General features: G+C 40.0%; 2 protein-coding genes across 3 annotated transcripts; one reads left to right on the top strand and one right to left on the bottom strand.

Annotated features, from left to right (window-relative positions):
* Positions 1 to 1,854: 1,854 nt before the first annotated feature.
* LOC137180015 (lipopolysaccharide-induced tumor necrosis factor-alpha factor homolog) lies at positions 1,855 to 3,306 on the bottom strand. Its single transcript, XM_067585167.1, has 4 exons — positions 3,143 to 3,306; positions 2,941 to 3,066; positions 2,275 to 2,449; positions 1,855 to 2,181 (listed from the first exon to the last, which is right to left on the bottom strand). The coding sequence occupies exons 1-4, from the start codon at positions 3,276 to 3,278 to the stop codon at positions 2,064 to 2,066; spliced, it is 555 nt and encodes a 184-aa protein (XP_067441268.1). The 5' UTR covers positions 3,279 to 3,306; the 3' UTR covers positions 1,855 to 2,063.
* A 1,394-nt stretch (positions 3,307 to 4,700) lies between these two features.
* On the top strand, positions 4,701 to 13,970 carry LOC137180012 (actin-related protein 2/3 complex subunit 1A). 2 transcript variants are annotated; one of them, XM_067585163.1, is made up of 11 exons: positions 4,701 to 4,999; positions 5,695 to 5,788; positions 6,665 to 6,769; positions 7,845 to 8,067; positions 9,129 to 9,236; positions 9,412 to 9,515; positions 9,642 to 9,750; positions 10,780 to 10,855; positions 10,953 to 11,146; positions 12,876 to 12,966; positions 13,069 to 13,970. In XM_067585163.1, the coding sequence occupies exons 2-11, from the start codon at positions 5,725 to 5,727 to the stop codon at positions 13,105 to 13,107; spliced, it is 1,113 nt and encodes a 370-aa protein (XP_067441264.1). In that variant the 5' UTR covers positions 4,701 to 4,999; positions 5,695 to 5,724; the 3' UTR covers positions 13,108 to 13,970. The 2 variants fall into 2 exon arrangements, with proteins under 2 accessions (XP_067441264.1, XP_067441265.1); XM_067585164.1 differs by having other exon boundaries at positions 5,692 to 5,788.
* Positions 13,971 to 14,865: the final 895 nt, after the last annotated feature.

Here is a 14,865-nt window from a genome sequence, read left to right as displayed (position 1 = left end):
CAAAATATGGTAAAAACCTATCAGGGGTTTAAATGTGCGGAGCAAATCTGAATGTCAAAAGTTTTACTTCCCAATAAACTTGGAGAAGATGATGAAAACAAAATATCATGTTTGTGCCAAAATTCTCTCTCAGTTTCATAAAAACGTCAACACTACCACAGTTAATTAATACTGTATCTTAAAAGGACCAATAAAATCATACAGCTGTCTTACTGATCCTGGAACCAAACACAAGAGAGACACACTGAGTGCTGGCAACACAAAAACATCTTTAACAGAAACTAACCAACACAAACATCCACTGTTCATTTTCTGGTTGAAAGTCCACACTTCAATCAGTCAGTGCTTCTCATTTCACCTTTAGAAGCTTTTTACGCTGCTTGTGCTCATATTCAGGCTGTTTCCTACTGTTACTGGTGTGTTTTCCAATCCGCGAAGCCACTCGGTACATTTCAGCACCACACGCTCATCCACACCATAGTACTCCTCTTCCTCATACTCCACATCATCATACTTATGTTGCTCGTTCAGAAGTGAGATTTTCACGAATGATGTTATATCTCCCAGTTCAGCATCACTGTAGTTTTTAGCAGCCACTCTGCTGTTCGGAGCGGTGTGTCTCTGTGTTGCTGGTTGATGCCTTTTAGTGAGGTTTTCCCTCCTGCGTCTGGAATCTGTGGCGCTTCCAGAAGAACCAGCTCCACCTCCAGTGTTCCTGGCAGCTGAGCGTTGATGTCTCTCACTGTTTCTTCGCTGCAACAGTAGAACAGCCTCAGGGGTGAGAGTCAGTGTGAAGCGGGCCTCCTCCTGATGCCGGGACCTGGTTTTCACCTCTGGTTCACTCTTTAGAGAGCTTTGGCTCATATGTTTATGCTCCTGCTTCTTAGACAAGGACTCACCTGAGCTGGAGGCAGGCAAGCTGTCTGAGTGTGTTTGTGATGAGGGCAACGAGCGGTCCCTTCTCTTTGCATGCAGCTCTGTCCCTGATGCCGCTTTGGCAGTTGGCAGATGACTCCTGTGTTGGCTCTTCTTCCCCAGCTGCTTGAGGTTCAAAGCAAGTCGCTCCTTCACTGAGCTGCCTTTGTCTTCTCTTGGGACCTTCGTCTTGGCTACAGTAGTTGTAGATGAAGTGCTGTTGATAGTTTTCTCCTTCCCAGTCAGTCCTGACACAGAGCGTGTAATTGACACAGGTGGTATGAACGGCATTTTGGAAACGCACAGGATCAAGTAGGAGAGGAGTTCAGTTTTGCGGTTGAAGTGCTGGAAAAAAAAAGGAGAGGGCACGAGGGAGGAAACTGATTTACTGATGGAAGCAAGAGACTCTGATGCATCTTTGGCCATGCAGGTTTCAGCAGACAGCCAGCGTGGTGCTGCCGGGATCCACCAGTGCTTGGATAGCTGACATCCCGAAGACGTCTTATACCTGAGCGGCAGGAGGGCGTGGCATGGCACGCTTCAAAGGGCGTGTATGACCTCGGAGGAAGGGAATGACAGGTTTTCTTGCATCTCACATGCTCATTACTCTGAGGCTCAAAGATCTAAAATAAACCGACACTTCTAATCCGCTGGTGTCGTCACTGAGGGCACGTTTACTACACACAGTGCAAGCACACATGCAGGCTTAATCCACACAAGCTGTATTGATGACTAGAGAGAAAGTAAGGTGGGGATTCTGTGCATGAGTGATGAACAAACACTAGTATATGCTTATTTTGTTTGTAGCTGGTAGGTTTGTAGTTTAAGTGTTATCCATCTAAAGCAAAATATACACAAGGTGCAAACATCCAATGTGCTTTTGTTCACATTTACTATTTGTTCCTGGAGTGTGCTCATCATCAAAAAGACAAAAACACGTTGAAACACACAGAAAACATTTATTTCATATGCTTTGGTTACAAAACATGGATAAAATATAGTTTAAAACCCTTCTTTTCCACAAGACTGGAATTGACACATCTCCATTTTAGAATATTATACAATTAAACATATGAATCTACATATTTGAGCCTATCATGACTGATTCGGAGCCAGATGCACTTTTACCACAGTGAGTGAGTGTGTGTTCATCCACAGCAGGTTTTTCTGTGTACATGGAGGACCCGTCGACAGCGAGGGCAGGTATGATAGGCATCCTTGAAACTGTTTACAAAGAATGGAATCAGGCAGCATCCGAGCACCAACCTGCGAGACAGAAATTATTCATCATTCGCCATCTTTTACAAGTGTGTGTGATTGATGCTGGGTAATTAGATCTTTGAATGCGTCTCTCCTCACCCGCATAGCACAAACACAAGACACATGAGCCACGCGTATTTCCCGACTTGATAGGTGACCTGTGTGGTGACCTGAGTCTGACAAGAAGGACATGTTGTCAGAGCTGGAGAGCGATACAGCTCGGTCTCGTAGCTCACAAACTTCAGCCTGGGAGTAGATGGAGGGGGAGCGGACGCTAAAGAGAAGACATAGGGTAAAAGGAAAGAGAATCCTTATTTTTGAAATGTTTACTTACAATAATCAAACCTGCACCCAAAGCCCTTCACAACATCTGATTAGTACTGTTTGTTACAATTAATTTGAAAAACAAAAGGAGGTTGACTACAAAGTTCTGTCATCCAAAAACAAAAATGTGTAAATTCTGTGTGTAATGTTGTGTAAATGCACATCAGGTAGATGCAAAGCTATTAGAAAGCAGCATCAATGAAAACATTCTTGAAGTGTACAGGCAGTCCTACTTTTTGGTAGTGCTGGTGGAATTAAATCAATACATAGAAGTCAGCTATCTACAACAATAGAACGACAATCAACCCTTCCCAACTTTAAATAATTCTTGCTAAAAATCTACATTTGAGTGTAGGAGAAATAATCAGTCATGAACAAAGAAGATGCGATACTCAGGCCTGTTCTATGTATTCAAAATGGAGGCAGAAAGTGAGCATGTACCTGGAAAGGTGGAATGAGTTGAGCAGGCAACTCCAGGAGAAAAGGAGAAGGAAGGAAGAGGTGGAGGAGGGCTGAAGGGTGAGTGAATATGGTAGATCCTCACGTCTTGCCCTGCTTGACTTTCATCTATAGACAAATGCATACACACGTTTTTAACTGTTATTTCAACAAGCTATATCATTTCAGTTGAGGATGTTTTTACCTGGTAAGAAGTACGGTGAAGGTGTAGGAAACGGCTCGTCCACTTTTGATAGTGACTCCATTTGCTGGGTTAGGTGATGTAGCACAGAAAAAAAAAAGTGAATGTGTTTTGATGTTTGGTGCTGGCAGCCGTTCATCTGAAGGCCTCACAGGTGTGATGGAGAAATGCTAATTGAAATATCCTCTGATTGGTTAGAACCTATTACCCATAAGTCAATGGCAGTAGCTTTAAAACAGCCTTCTTGGATGGACTGAATGTAATTTTGTGGGTTTCTAATTAGCTCACTTCCTTTGATTTTAAAAAGGTTTAAATGTGTATTTTTGGCAACAAAAATACTATAAAATAACAGGTGTGTTGGAGCAAAGTTAACCATACAATTTCCTTAAAAGCCCTCAAGCAGGTGAAACTTATTTGGTGAAAACACTGATCATAATAAACCCTAAATTGATATATTGTGATAATAATATAATGATTGGATTCATACTTGCAGTTTATTGAATTGAATTGCATAAATTACTGTGCAATCATGTCCAATGTGTGGTCCAAATGTGCAAGACATCACAAGGAATTACAGGTTAGAAACATGCTTGGAGACCATCATATAACCCACAATATTCCTTTCATGAATTACATAATCCCAGGTTTAATTAATTAAAGTCAGGTGACTAAATTAACACTAAAAGAGGTTTTCCTCACTGTAATCATTCCTCCTGTTCATATTGGCTATTAGAGGACCTGCTTCAAATGCACTGTCAATGTAAGTGATAGGAGCCACACAGTCATATTGTGCAAAAATACATTTAAAGGTTTATCTGAAGCTTATATGAGGCTTCAGCAGTCCGAGTTAGTCATATCAGGTGGATATCTGCCACATTTACAGTCTTTTCAGCATCAAATTCCCTCTTTGTGTTTCCCTGTGGAAGTATAGTAACAAAAGAGGGACTTTGGCACTTAAAAGACTTGATTTGACTCATTTGGACGGTTGAAGCCTCATATTATCTTCAGATAAACTTTTAAATACATTTTTGCACCGAAGAAGGCTTGTGGATTTTGGCCCCCATCACTTACATTTTAAGTGCATTATGAAGGGATCTTCTAATGGCTGGTATGAACAAGAGGAATGACTGAATGAGAAAAAGGCAGTAGTGCAAAAGTATCATCAAAAGTGACAGAGACATGGAGTGCATGGATTAAAAGAGGGATGTTAAAATGTAAAGTCCAGTTTGAGTACAGCTCAACAGTTTAGTAGGGCAACAGCTTCTGGAAAGAAGTTCCTGTGTCTGCTGTTTTTATGGATCTCAGTCGATTTCCTGATAGAAGAAGTTCAAAGATTAGAAATAGAAGTTATGTTGTATTGCACCAATAAAAAAACGAAGAAAAAAGAAGTGATCTCTTCCCCTAATTTCAGTTTATACATAACTGACTGATTTTCAGCCACTGCCCCGCACAAGATGTTGGCAGTTTTGTCCCAGCTATGCACTAGATGGTGGTGTTTTGTAACCGGTTAGGTGACTTTGCTGATTCCCATTTGATCCACTAGAGGTGCTCTTCCGTCCTGCTCCCAGTTTTATGTGTGAGAGACTTCGACGTGAACGAGCAGCCTATTCAGTTGAATGTTAACAGCTAGCGTGATGATGCTAAGCTAGCTGTCAGCCAGGCATCCACGGGTTTTGCTGCCGACTTAGCTACCGGATGCTCCCGGTCGTATCCTCCCGGCCGTCTTGACATTCCCCTCAACATTCCTGGACGAATTCGTGTCGACTGACCAGAGTCCGCGAATTCAGGTCCACTCCTGATCTAATCTTTTCCCCGCTAGCGTGACTTAGCTCGCCGGCTAACGAGAGTGCACCCTCGGAGGTAAGTTAGCCTGAAGGCTAGCGGAATGTACGGTTAAACGGTATAGCTACCATCCGGAGTGAAGGCATCTCCTCATAGGAAAAGCCGGGGTCTGATGCAGAGAAGGGAGGCCTTGTGGTGAATGTGTGGATAGCAACATGTCAATATATTGATATTATTTCTCAAAATGACCAATCTGGCTACTAGGCCCATCTGACATCAATGAGACGCTGGTTAGCAATTTGATTAACCTGCTAGTAACGGTTGTAATGTTTGCTAATGTTAACGCTTTACCGAGTAAAACAACTAACCTACTCGGCTAGATTATCATTAAATCATGGTGGAAAATTATAGAAACTAGCCAAGTAAGTCAACGTTAGGACAGAAAGTGTATAACTCGGTGAAAGTTGGCTTGTTTGCTTGGTGACATTAAATTATCTAAGTTAACGGTGGCTACTAGAAGCAGCCTTTCAATGTTTTGACTGATGGCTAATGTAACTGAGCTAACACACACTGGAACCCGACTAACGTTACAATAAAGTTAACAGTTAACTTGTTGTCCCGTTTGAGAAATAATATGAGACTTTTTTATATATATATGTGCTTTGTCAGCTGTGGAGGTTTATTGCCGGCGGAGGTAAAGTTCAGCTCTGTTGTTCGCTCCTGATTTGGTTGCTGTTTGTCGCTAAACTAAGTTTTGCTGTGTGACTTAGCAGAGCTCCACTTGAGGACCACACCCAGACAAGATGTCCCTTCATCAGTTTCTGTTGGAGCCCATCACCTGCCACGCGTGGAACCGCGACAGGACACGTAAGTGCACAAACACTAATTAACCTGATGCACTGCATAAAGGTTAAAGGACGCCTTCACAATTTTTCAAGTCTGTCTTTAAACAATAGTAAGGTGCCAAGATGAACATTGAAATAGTTTTTTTTCTGTTGTAACCATTTATCTTGTTTATAGTGACCATTAGAAGATCCCTTCATAATGCACTTACTATGTAAGTGATGGGGGACAAAATCCACAAGCCTCCTTCTGTGCAAAAATGTATTTAAAAGTCCCTCTCTTTGTTACTGTACTTCCAACGCAGCTCAGCAGGGAAACACTGTCCGAGGAAACACAAAGAGGGAATTTGATGCTAAAAAGACTTTAAATGTGGCAGATATCCACTCGATATGACCAACTCAGACTGCTGAAGCCTCATATAAGCTTCAGATAAGCTTTTAAATGCGTTTTTGCACAAAATGACTGTGTGGACACACTGTGGATTTTGGCCCCCATCACTTACATAGAAAGCACATTTTATCTTGTAGTCAGTATGAACAGGAAGAATAAATTAACCTCTTTCAGTGTTAATATGGGCATCTGACTGTTGTTTTAAGACAGACTTGACAAATTGTGAACCTGTCCGTACAGGAATGGCAACAGGCTACAGGTCATGTAATTAATTACAAGTTATTATAGAATGATTGATTATACATATGAGAGTAGGAGTGTAATTTCTGCTAAATAAAATAAGGCTGCAGCGGTTTCTGTTTTCAAGATTTGTGAACCTTTACATTGAGTAGTCCAGCTTGTTATCTGACAGATACCAGGAACTGGTCTAGCCTGTTTGTTAACTCCCAAGTCCATCATCTTTACATTCTGGTTTTCCTTTTTTTTTTTTTTTTTTTTTCCCACCCGCAGAAATTGCCATCAGTCCTAATAACCATGAAGTTCATATTTACAAGAAGAGTGGCAACCAGTGGGTCAAGACCCATGAGCTGAAGGAGCACAATGGACACATAACAGGTATTCAGTCAGAATATCTATGAATTTATTTTGAACACTTTTTTTTTAAATTAAGGACTGACTGATGATTATCTCCAGTGTGAGGCTGCAACTAACAATTATTTTCATTATTGATTTATGTACTGATTATTTTCTTGATTAATCATTTTGTTTATTAAGTGTCCGAAAATAATGAAAAATGCCGTTGTAACCATGGTGATGTCATCAAATGTCTTGTTTCGTCAGATCAACAGTTCATAACCAAAGGATATTCCATTTTCTGTATGACACATAAAAGCTTCAAGTTCACTCATTTGAGAAACTGTAAACTTAAAAAATTAGTGAAACGACTATTGGATTATTAAAATAGTTGCCAATTAAATTTCTGTCAATCGATTGATCAACTAATCATTGCAGCTGTACTCCGGTGTTACTGTGACTAACACACAGACAGTTTGGACTTATTGTTGACGCGGGTTCACACACCTTTGGTTTCTGATATTTCCTATTGGATTAATAAAGTATTATGTCTATGTAGACAATCAGTGGTTGAATGTCAGGTCATATACAGATGGAGGTCTTCAGCCTGTGTGATTCTTCATAAGTTATCAATATGAAAGCTAATGCAAGTCAGGAGTATGGATTGATGATTAATTTCATCATGATTATTACAATCACTTGGTCTCTTTCTGTTCAGGCTGCAACTAGCGATTATTTTCATTATTAATCTGCCCTTTTTTTTCTCACTTGGTCGAATAATTGTTTAGTCTTTGAAGTGTTAAAAAATAGTGACACAGTTTCTCAGAGGCCACGTTGTTTCTTCAATTTGTTTGTTTTGTTGAACAGTCTAAAATGTTCAGATATTCAATTAACTGTCATCTATGACGAGTAAAAACAGCAGATCTTCATATTAAAGAAGCGAGAACCATCAAATGTTTGGCATTTTTCCTTGAAAAACAACTGAAATCATTCATCAGTTATCAAAATTGTTGCCAATTAATTTTGTGCAGATCAACAAATCAATTAATCGACTACTTGTTGCAGCTCTACTTTCTATAATTGTGGGTTAATTATTTGTCTATTTGTTGTATCGTAGGGATTGACTGGGCTCCCAAAAGTGACCGTATAGTGACATGTGGAGCAGACCGTAATGCCTACGTGTGGTCCCAGAAGGAGGGAGTATGGAAGCCCACGCTGGTCATCCTCAGGATCAACCGAGCCGCCACCTTCGTCAAGTGGTCTCCACTGGAGAACAAGTTTGCAGTCGGCAGTGGAGCTCGACTCATCTCTGTCTGCTACTTTGAGTCTGAGAATGACTGGTGAGATCATTAGTACATTGACGACGTTTCGCGAATGTGGAAATTGAATTCAACAAGATTATTTTCATTATCGATTAATATTCAGATTATTTTCTTGATTAATTGCTTTGTCCATAAAATGTCAGAAAATAGAATAAAACGCCGGTTAAAACTGTTTAGAGAGCATGGTGACGTCTTCAGATGGCATTTTATCTGATCAACAGTCCAAAATATACTTAATTAATTATCATTTATGACACAGAAAAGCTTCATATCCTCACATTTGAGAAGCTGCAACCAGAATATTTTTGGCATTTTTCTTTAAATAATGACTAAAATGATTATTAGACTATCAAAATAGTTGCTGATTAATTTTCTGTCCATCAACTAATTGTTGCAGCTCCACAAATAAGAGTGAATGATTACGACCAAATAGGTATTTCTGATTATTTTGGAACATATTGTGACTGAGCGTATTTATCAGTTACTGTTGCACCTAAACATATAATGTTTTCAGAGTGTTATTTTGGCATTTTTATTTGTCCTTACGCACAAAATTCCAGTCATGTTAATAACTCCTTTATTACATTGGGACACGACAACAATATGAAGGCAGATGTGGCAATAAATGTTTAAAACAAAAGTAACATGTTTCCAAATGACTGATATTGATCCTCGTCCAGGCTCTAAACTCTTCTGTTTCACTCTTAGCTCCATTTTTTCCAGATGTTCTGTGTAACACATCACTCTGTCTGTTGATTCAGGGCTCGTAGCTGCTTCTTCTTCTTCTTTTTCATTTTTGTTTTGGTGACATGGATGTGTTTTTGTTTGATTTAACGGATGTGATTTGTCAGTCGTGATAAAAGTGTTTGATATACCTCGTGTAGAAATTCATTAGAATAGACCTTTTACACAAGTAGTTCATATTGCTGAGCTACACTCAAAAATTGTTGTTGTGTCCCCTTTGACACATCATATTGGTATATCAGATCAGCCCTATGAGCCACTTAAATATTCAGTAGAAGTGCTGAATTTTTTCATTTCATATTTTAAAAATGTGTGTGCTCCTCCATGTGCTTCAGGTGGGTGAGCAAGCACATCAAGAAACCAATCCGCTCCACCATCCTTAGTCTGGACTGGCATCCCAACAACGTCCTGCTGGCTGCCGGATCCTGCGACTTCAAATGCAGGTGAATGTCATGAACAGTGAATTTAAACATTTAAACAAGGCAAGAGATGAATATTAAATGATTGAAAACCTGCCAACATCCCCTCTCTCTCTCTCTCTCTCTCTCTCTCTCTTTCTTTTTTTTTGTCTTCTTTTTTCGCCTTTTACTCTCCCACCCCTCCCTCTCCGGCCTCCAGGGTGTTCTCAGCCTACATTAAGGAAGTGGAAGAGAAACCAGGCCCCACACCCTGGGGCAGCAAGATGCCATTTGGGGCTGTGCTAGCAGAGTTTGGAGGAGCAGGTCTGTGTCCGTGTCTTTTGTGTGTGTGATGTTAAAAAAAAAAAAAAAAAAAAAAAAGTCTTTGATGTTTCAGTCACCATTTGAACTAAACCAGATCTGCTTTTTTTAATTTGGTGTGTCTATTAGGTGGAGGGGGTTGGGTCCACTCTGTCTCTTTCTCTGCCTCTGGTAACCGTCTGGCCTGGGTCAGCCATGACAGCACTGTCACTGTGGTGGACAGCTCCAAGACTGCCAGGTATATTTATGTCTATGCATGAAAGGATCTTGTTTACAGCAGCAATTACTTTCTGATAAATTCATCAAATTAATCCCAGAAATATTTTATTTAAATTAAATTTATTGCCAACTACATAAAAGTCAGAAATTTCCTAAACCATAAGATCTCTGACATACTAAAAATAAATTGTGTTTTTTTTCTTTTTTGTTGAATATCTGTCCACACATAAAGGTGCTGATTTCCAGTTGCATAAAGCAAAATCCAGAACAAATCCATCACTAGTGATCGCAGTTAAGTTGCAACAACACAGGAGGAAAAAGATGATTAAGAATTATTTTATATTATAAGATTAAGAACCCAATACCTTTTTTGTTTTGTTTTCACAGCAACTAAAAACAGAAAACGATCAAATATGTTCGCTCCCTCAAACCAAACAGGGAGACGAGATTGACAGATTAGTCTTTCTGAGCGACAGCTAACTTTAGATGAGGAGGTGAACGTGTCTGTAGAGATTTGTCCATCTCCAAACGATGAGTAACCCCCTCTCATTATATTAAAATCTTCTCCCAAGTGTTCATCATGTTGAAAGAACAATCCATCACATTAATAAAAGCAAACATTTACAAAATCAAAAAAAGTGCTTTTTATTGCTTTCACTACATGAGAAAATCTGTTTCAATCACTACATATTGATGTACTCTATATATTATAAGCTGTGGTTCGTAATCCGATCATCAAATCAAAGTGTCAGTAAGGTGAGGAAGGGAAACAAAATGTGGACCAGATCCACGGCTGCACTTAACTAATTATATGGTGTCAACAAATCGCAGGCGACATGAACTGAGGGGGTTGATGAAAGATTTTGACAAGTTCTGACTTGACTACAGCAAACACTACAATCAAAGACCAGTGTCTCCTTAAGTGTCATTAAACCGCCATGATTCCTACAATAAAACTTTGATGACACGTCTGATACGCTGCCTGGTTAATCTTTAAGTGTAAACCACCAGAAGATAATAGTTAATATGTGTGTGTTTGTGTGTTTAGTCCTTCGCAGCTGAAGACGGAGTTCCTTCCTCTCCTCAGTGTCATTTTTGTGTCAGAGAACAGTCTAGTAGCTGCGGTAAGAATCACACACACACACAGTCACACATTTCCATGCATAAATGTGAAGAAGAGGTGCCATTTTAAATGTAACGTGTGTGTGTCTGTGTCTCCAGGGCCACGACTGTTGCCCCATGCTGTTCCGTTGCGACGATGGTGGAACGCTGACATTTGTGTCAAAGCTCGACCTCCCCAAGCAGAGTATCCAGAGGAACATCTCTGCCATGGAGCGCTTCAGGAACATGGACAAGAGAGCCACCACAGAGGACCGCAACACTGCCCTGGACACACTGCACCAGAACAGCATCACGTAGGTCACACACACACGCCAGCAGGGATCAGTGCAGGGCCAGGATTCACCATTAGAGCTCTTTACAACAGCTTTTGAGTTTCATGTTTAAAAACTAGTTGGGAGTTTTTAGAGTTTTCACTATTTCACACTTTTTAATCTTTGCCCCAATTTAGTTGGATGTGTGGTTACAATCCACGAGTTTCTGTCCTCTTTACATTTTTTATACACAGCGGTAAATAGAATTTTTGCAATATATATTTTTTGTAAATGTGTATATGTGAACAGTTTTGGTCGAGGCTTCAACCACCATGTATACAAAAAAAAACCCTAATAAAAAAAGCAATTAAATAAGGAATGATAGCATATCTAAGAGTAACAGGACATCCACTAAATGCATCTAGAAAGGTAGAAAAGGTACAAAAGCTTGTATTGCAAATGTAGCATTCAGCTTGTACAGGAGTGTACATGAAACCCAGTAAAACTACAGCGGTAATATGTGTTATGTAACAAAAAACATTGGCTGGATAAGGCTGGAATAGATAAACAGAAGCACAGAGGAGCTCTGTATCTGATATATTACATGTACTGTATCGGTCCAAATATATGCCGACCCATTTACACCCACCCTTTAAGACACAACACTTTCACACTTATCCCGGGAGAAGAGAGTCCTCATCCTCGAAGCCTTTTCTCTCGTAAAAGTGAAATAACACCAATAAAGCAGAACGTAAAACCCACATTTGTGCGGCTTGTCTATCAGCCACATACTCGCACTCTCCTGTCAGGCTCCTCTTGGAAGCGGCGGCCAAAATTATTTCTCTCACAGTTAGCGTTTTTCAGACTGTCTTTTTGAGCTCCTCCTCGTCTGCGGCGGTGGTATTTCTTGGCTGCTCGACATCAGAAGAGAGAAAAGACGCTTTGGACTCTTTCATGAATTCATATCATTTGTGGCAGAAAAACACGTTAGGATCCCTCAGAACTGCCTGCAGGTTAAATTGGGCTAAAACAACACTTTAGGCTGACTATCTCTAAATGACACTATAAACAGACTTGAAGACACTCGGTAGCCTAGCAACATTAAGGCTGCAGGCAACCCATAATGCACTGCCAGTGCTCTCTCTCCATTCAAAAAGAATATCTGATGTTGTGAACATGTAATTATCTAGTCTTTGAATATTAGACGACCTCCACTGTTTCATACTTAGTTTCCAGAAAAAATATTGTCTTTGATATTTAATATCATCTTGATCGAATAAGAAATCATTTATAAGAAATAATTAATCTTGGAAAAATAAAAAACAGACTCTGCAATGAACTCATATGAGGTCAACCCTCGATTTATCCCAGATTATAGTCTGTCAGATAGGTTTTTTTGAAAGTGCGTCACTTGTGCTTAAATCAAGAAGTGCATGTTTCTTTTCCTAAACAGTTACCATGTACACATTAAACTGTTTACACTCTCTCATCCCCAGTAAACAGCTGGCTTCAAGTAGTTTTTAGTCTAACTTGGAAAAACATTTCCTGTTGGATTAATTATTCACCTTTTAGAAATTACGCTCATGTCTGCTTACATGAAAATGAATATATTTTTTTTATTTCTCTGCAAGGAACGGCTCCCACGTTCCTAATGTACACATAACGCATGCCGTTGTCATGGTAATATTGGTTGTCAGCAAAAAATGTACTGTGATTTTCAACACAAACACTTTCCCCCCCTTTTAATCCTCTATATCTGTCTGTTCACCAGCCAAGTGTCTATCTATGAAGGAGACAAAAGGGATTGTCGCAAGTTCTGCACCACAGGCATCGATGGAGCAATGACTATTTGGGACTTTAAGGTACACACACACGCACACACACACATACATCAATACTCTTCTTCAGGGCTTCGTGTTCTGTGATCTTTCAGCACTGACTCTCTCGTGTGTTTTCCTCCTCAGAGTCTAGAAGCTTCTATCCAGGGTCTCCGCATCATGTGAAGAAATCTTGTGAATGAATGAAGAGACGCTGCGGCCTCACTTCTACCCCCCCCACCCCCCGCCCGCCCGCCCCCTCCTCAGTCCTCACCCCTCCTCCCCCCTTTCCACCTCACCCCCCCCCCCCCCTCCGCCCCTGCAACGCAGCCAGTAACATACACAACTGACCACCTTATCGAGTGTCTGCTGAAGCACTGATCAGACCGTAACACACTCTTGTGGGTGTGTGCAAACACTCTCACGCACACTAAAATAAACAAACACACATACACTACATACACACACACTACACACACACACAGACATGCACACACTGAGCTGACGTGTGACATCACTGTTGATTTTTTTTTTTGTTTGTTTGTTTGTTTTTAAATGAAGGTTAACCAGGTGTCAAAGTGGGAAGGTCCTCTGACACGTATTAAACGTGACGTGAAATGTGTGTTTTTATGTTCTCTAACCTCCTGTACCAAAAGATGAACACTAAAAAGGTGTGTTTTATCCAAAAATCAGACTGTATTTCACCTCAGATTAACCTTAACATGATCTCTGAGTATCAATGTTTAGTAGATCGGAGAATGTGATGTTTTACTTCCTGGAAGATAGTAAATATTCTCCAGCAGGTGAAGTCATTGTTTAAAATTAGGCCCCAGGTTATTGATATTCTCTGGTCATGTTGCTGGTTGGCTGTAGAGCGCTGTACAGGATCTGATGGTGGAGAGAGAATGCAGCTGTCTAAACCCTGTGCGGAGTCACGGCTGGCCAGCACTAGACTCTGTAGCTACTACACTAAAACAACACAAGATGGAGGATTTCTATGTAACTGAGGTAGACATGAAATAAAGATGAAATACATTTACAGTACACAACTCACTGGACTGGTCTCTTCCTTTGTGCTCGCCTCTCTGACACAGTGGGCGGATAGAAACTAGATGTGTGCTTTGATTTATTTTAAGCAGGAAGTAGTTGAGTTCTAGGTTAGTTAAGTCCTAGTATCTGCTAGCAGGGTTTCATTCCTTAAGCATAAAATGAAAATAATGTAATAAGGGCAGTTAAACTGGACTAAAAGTCTTCTCTTCATAGAAATAATTGTGTATTTATTACAGAGGAGAGATACACAAGGAGCTGGAGGAAAACTAATGCTTTTCTTAAGCTAACAAGGTAAAAGCAAACTTCTGCATCAGGCTCATATAATTTCTCTTCTGAGCAACTGTGGATGTTTTTAACTGTATTGCTTTTTTTTGCAACATTAGCGGCTCTATGAAGCTTTGAAATGCTAATATGCTGATTACTAGCAGGAAATGCTTACCATCTTAGTAGTGTAGTCCGTTAGCATGCTTAATATTTGTCAATTAGTAACACTGAGGTTAATGGGAAGGTCATCAGTTTTACATTTACATCAAATTTAGTCATTTAGCCGGCGCTTTTATTCAAAGCAACTAATAAGGGAGGAAAGACAATCAGGCGTTAGAGGACAGTGGTGTACATTGTCAAGCAGCTGACCAAGTGCAATAAAAAAGCTCTAGACAGAAGTTGTTTTGTTTTTTATTATTAAAATAAATGACAGGAAGTAATCAAGTGCATAAGAAACAAGGAAGTGGTGCAACAATCAACAATGTGCTGAAAGGTTAAAGGGGCTCAGCTGTTGCGGTTTACAGGTAATTTGGTCATAAACTTCAGTAATAAATGCATTAAAATTGTGACCTGATGATGGCGTTAGATGATCACAAAAGTTATTGTCATCCTGTGGGGAACAGAAATCAA

This window comes from Thunnus thynnus, chromosome 3, assembly GCF_963924715.1.
Source record: "Thunnus thynnus chromosome 3, fThuThy2.1, whole genome shotgun sequence".
Classification (NCBI taxonomy): domain Eukaryota; kingdom Metazoa; phylum Chordata; class Actinopteri; order Scombriformes; family Scombridae; genus Thunnus; species Thunnus thynnus.
This window is presented reverse-complemented; position numbering and strand designations above follow the sequence as displayed.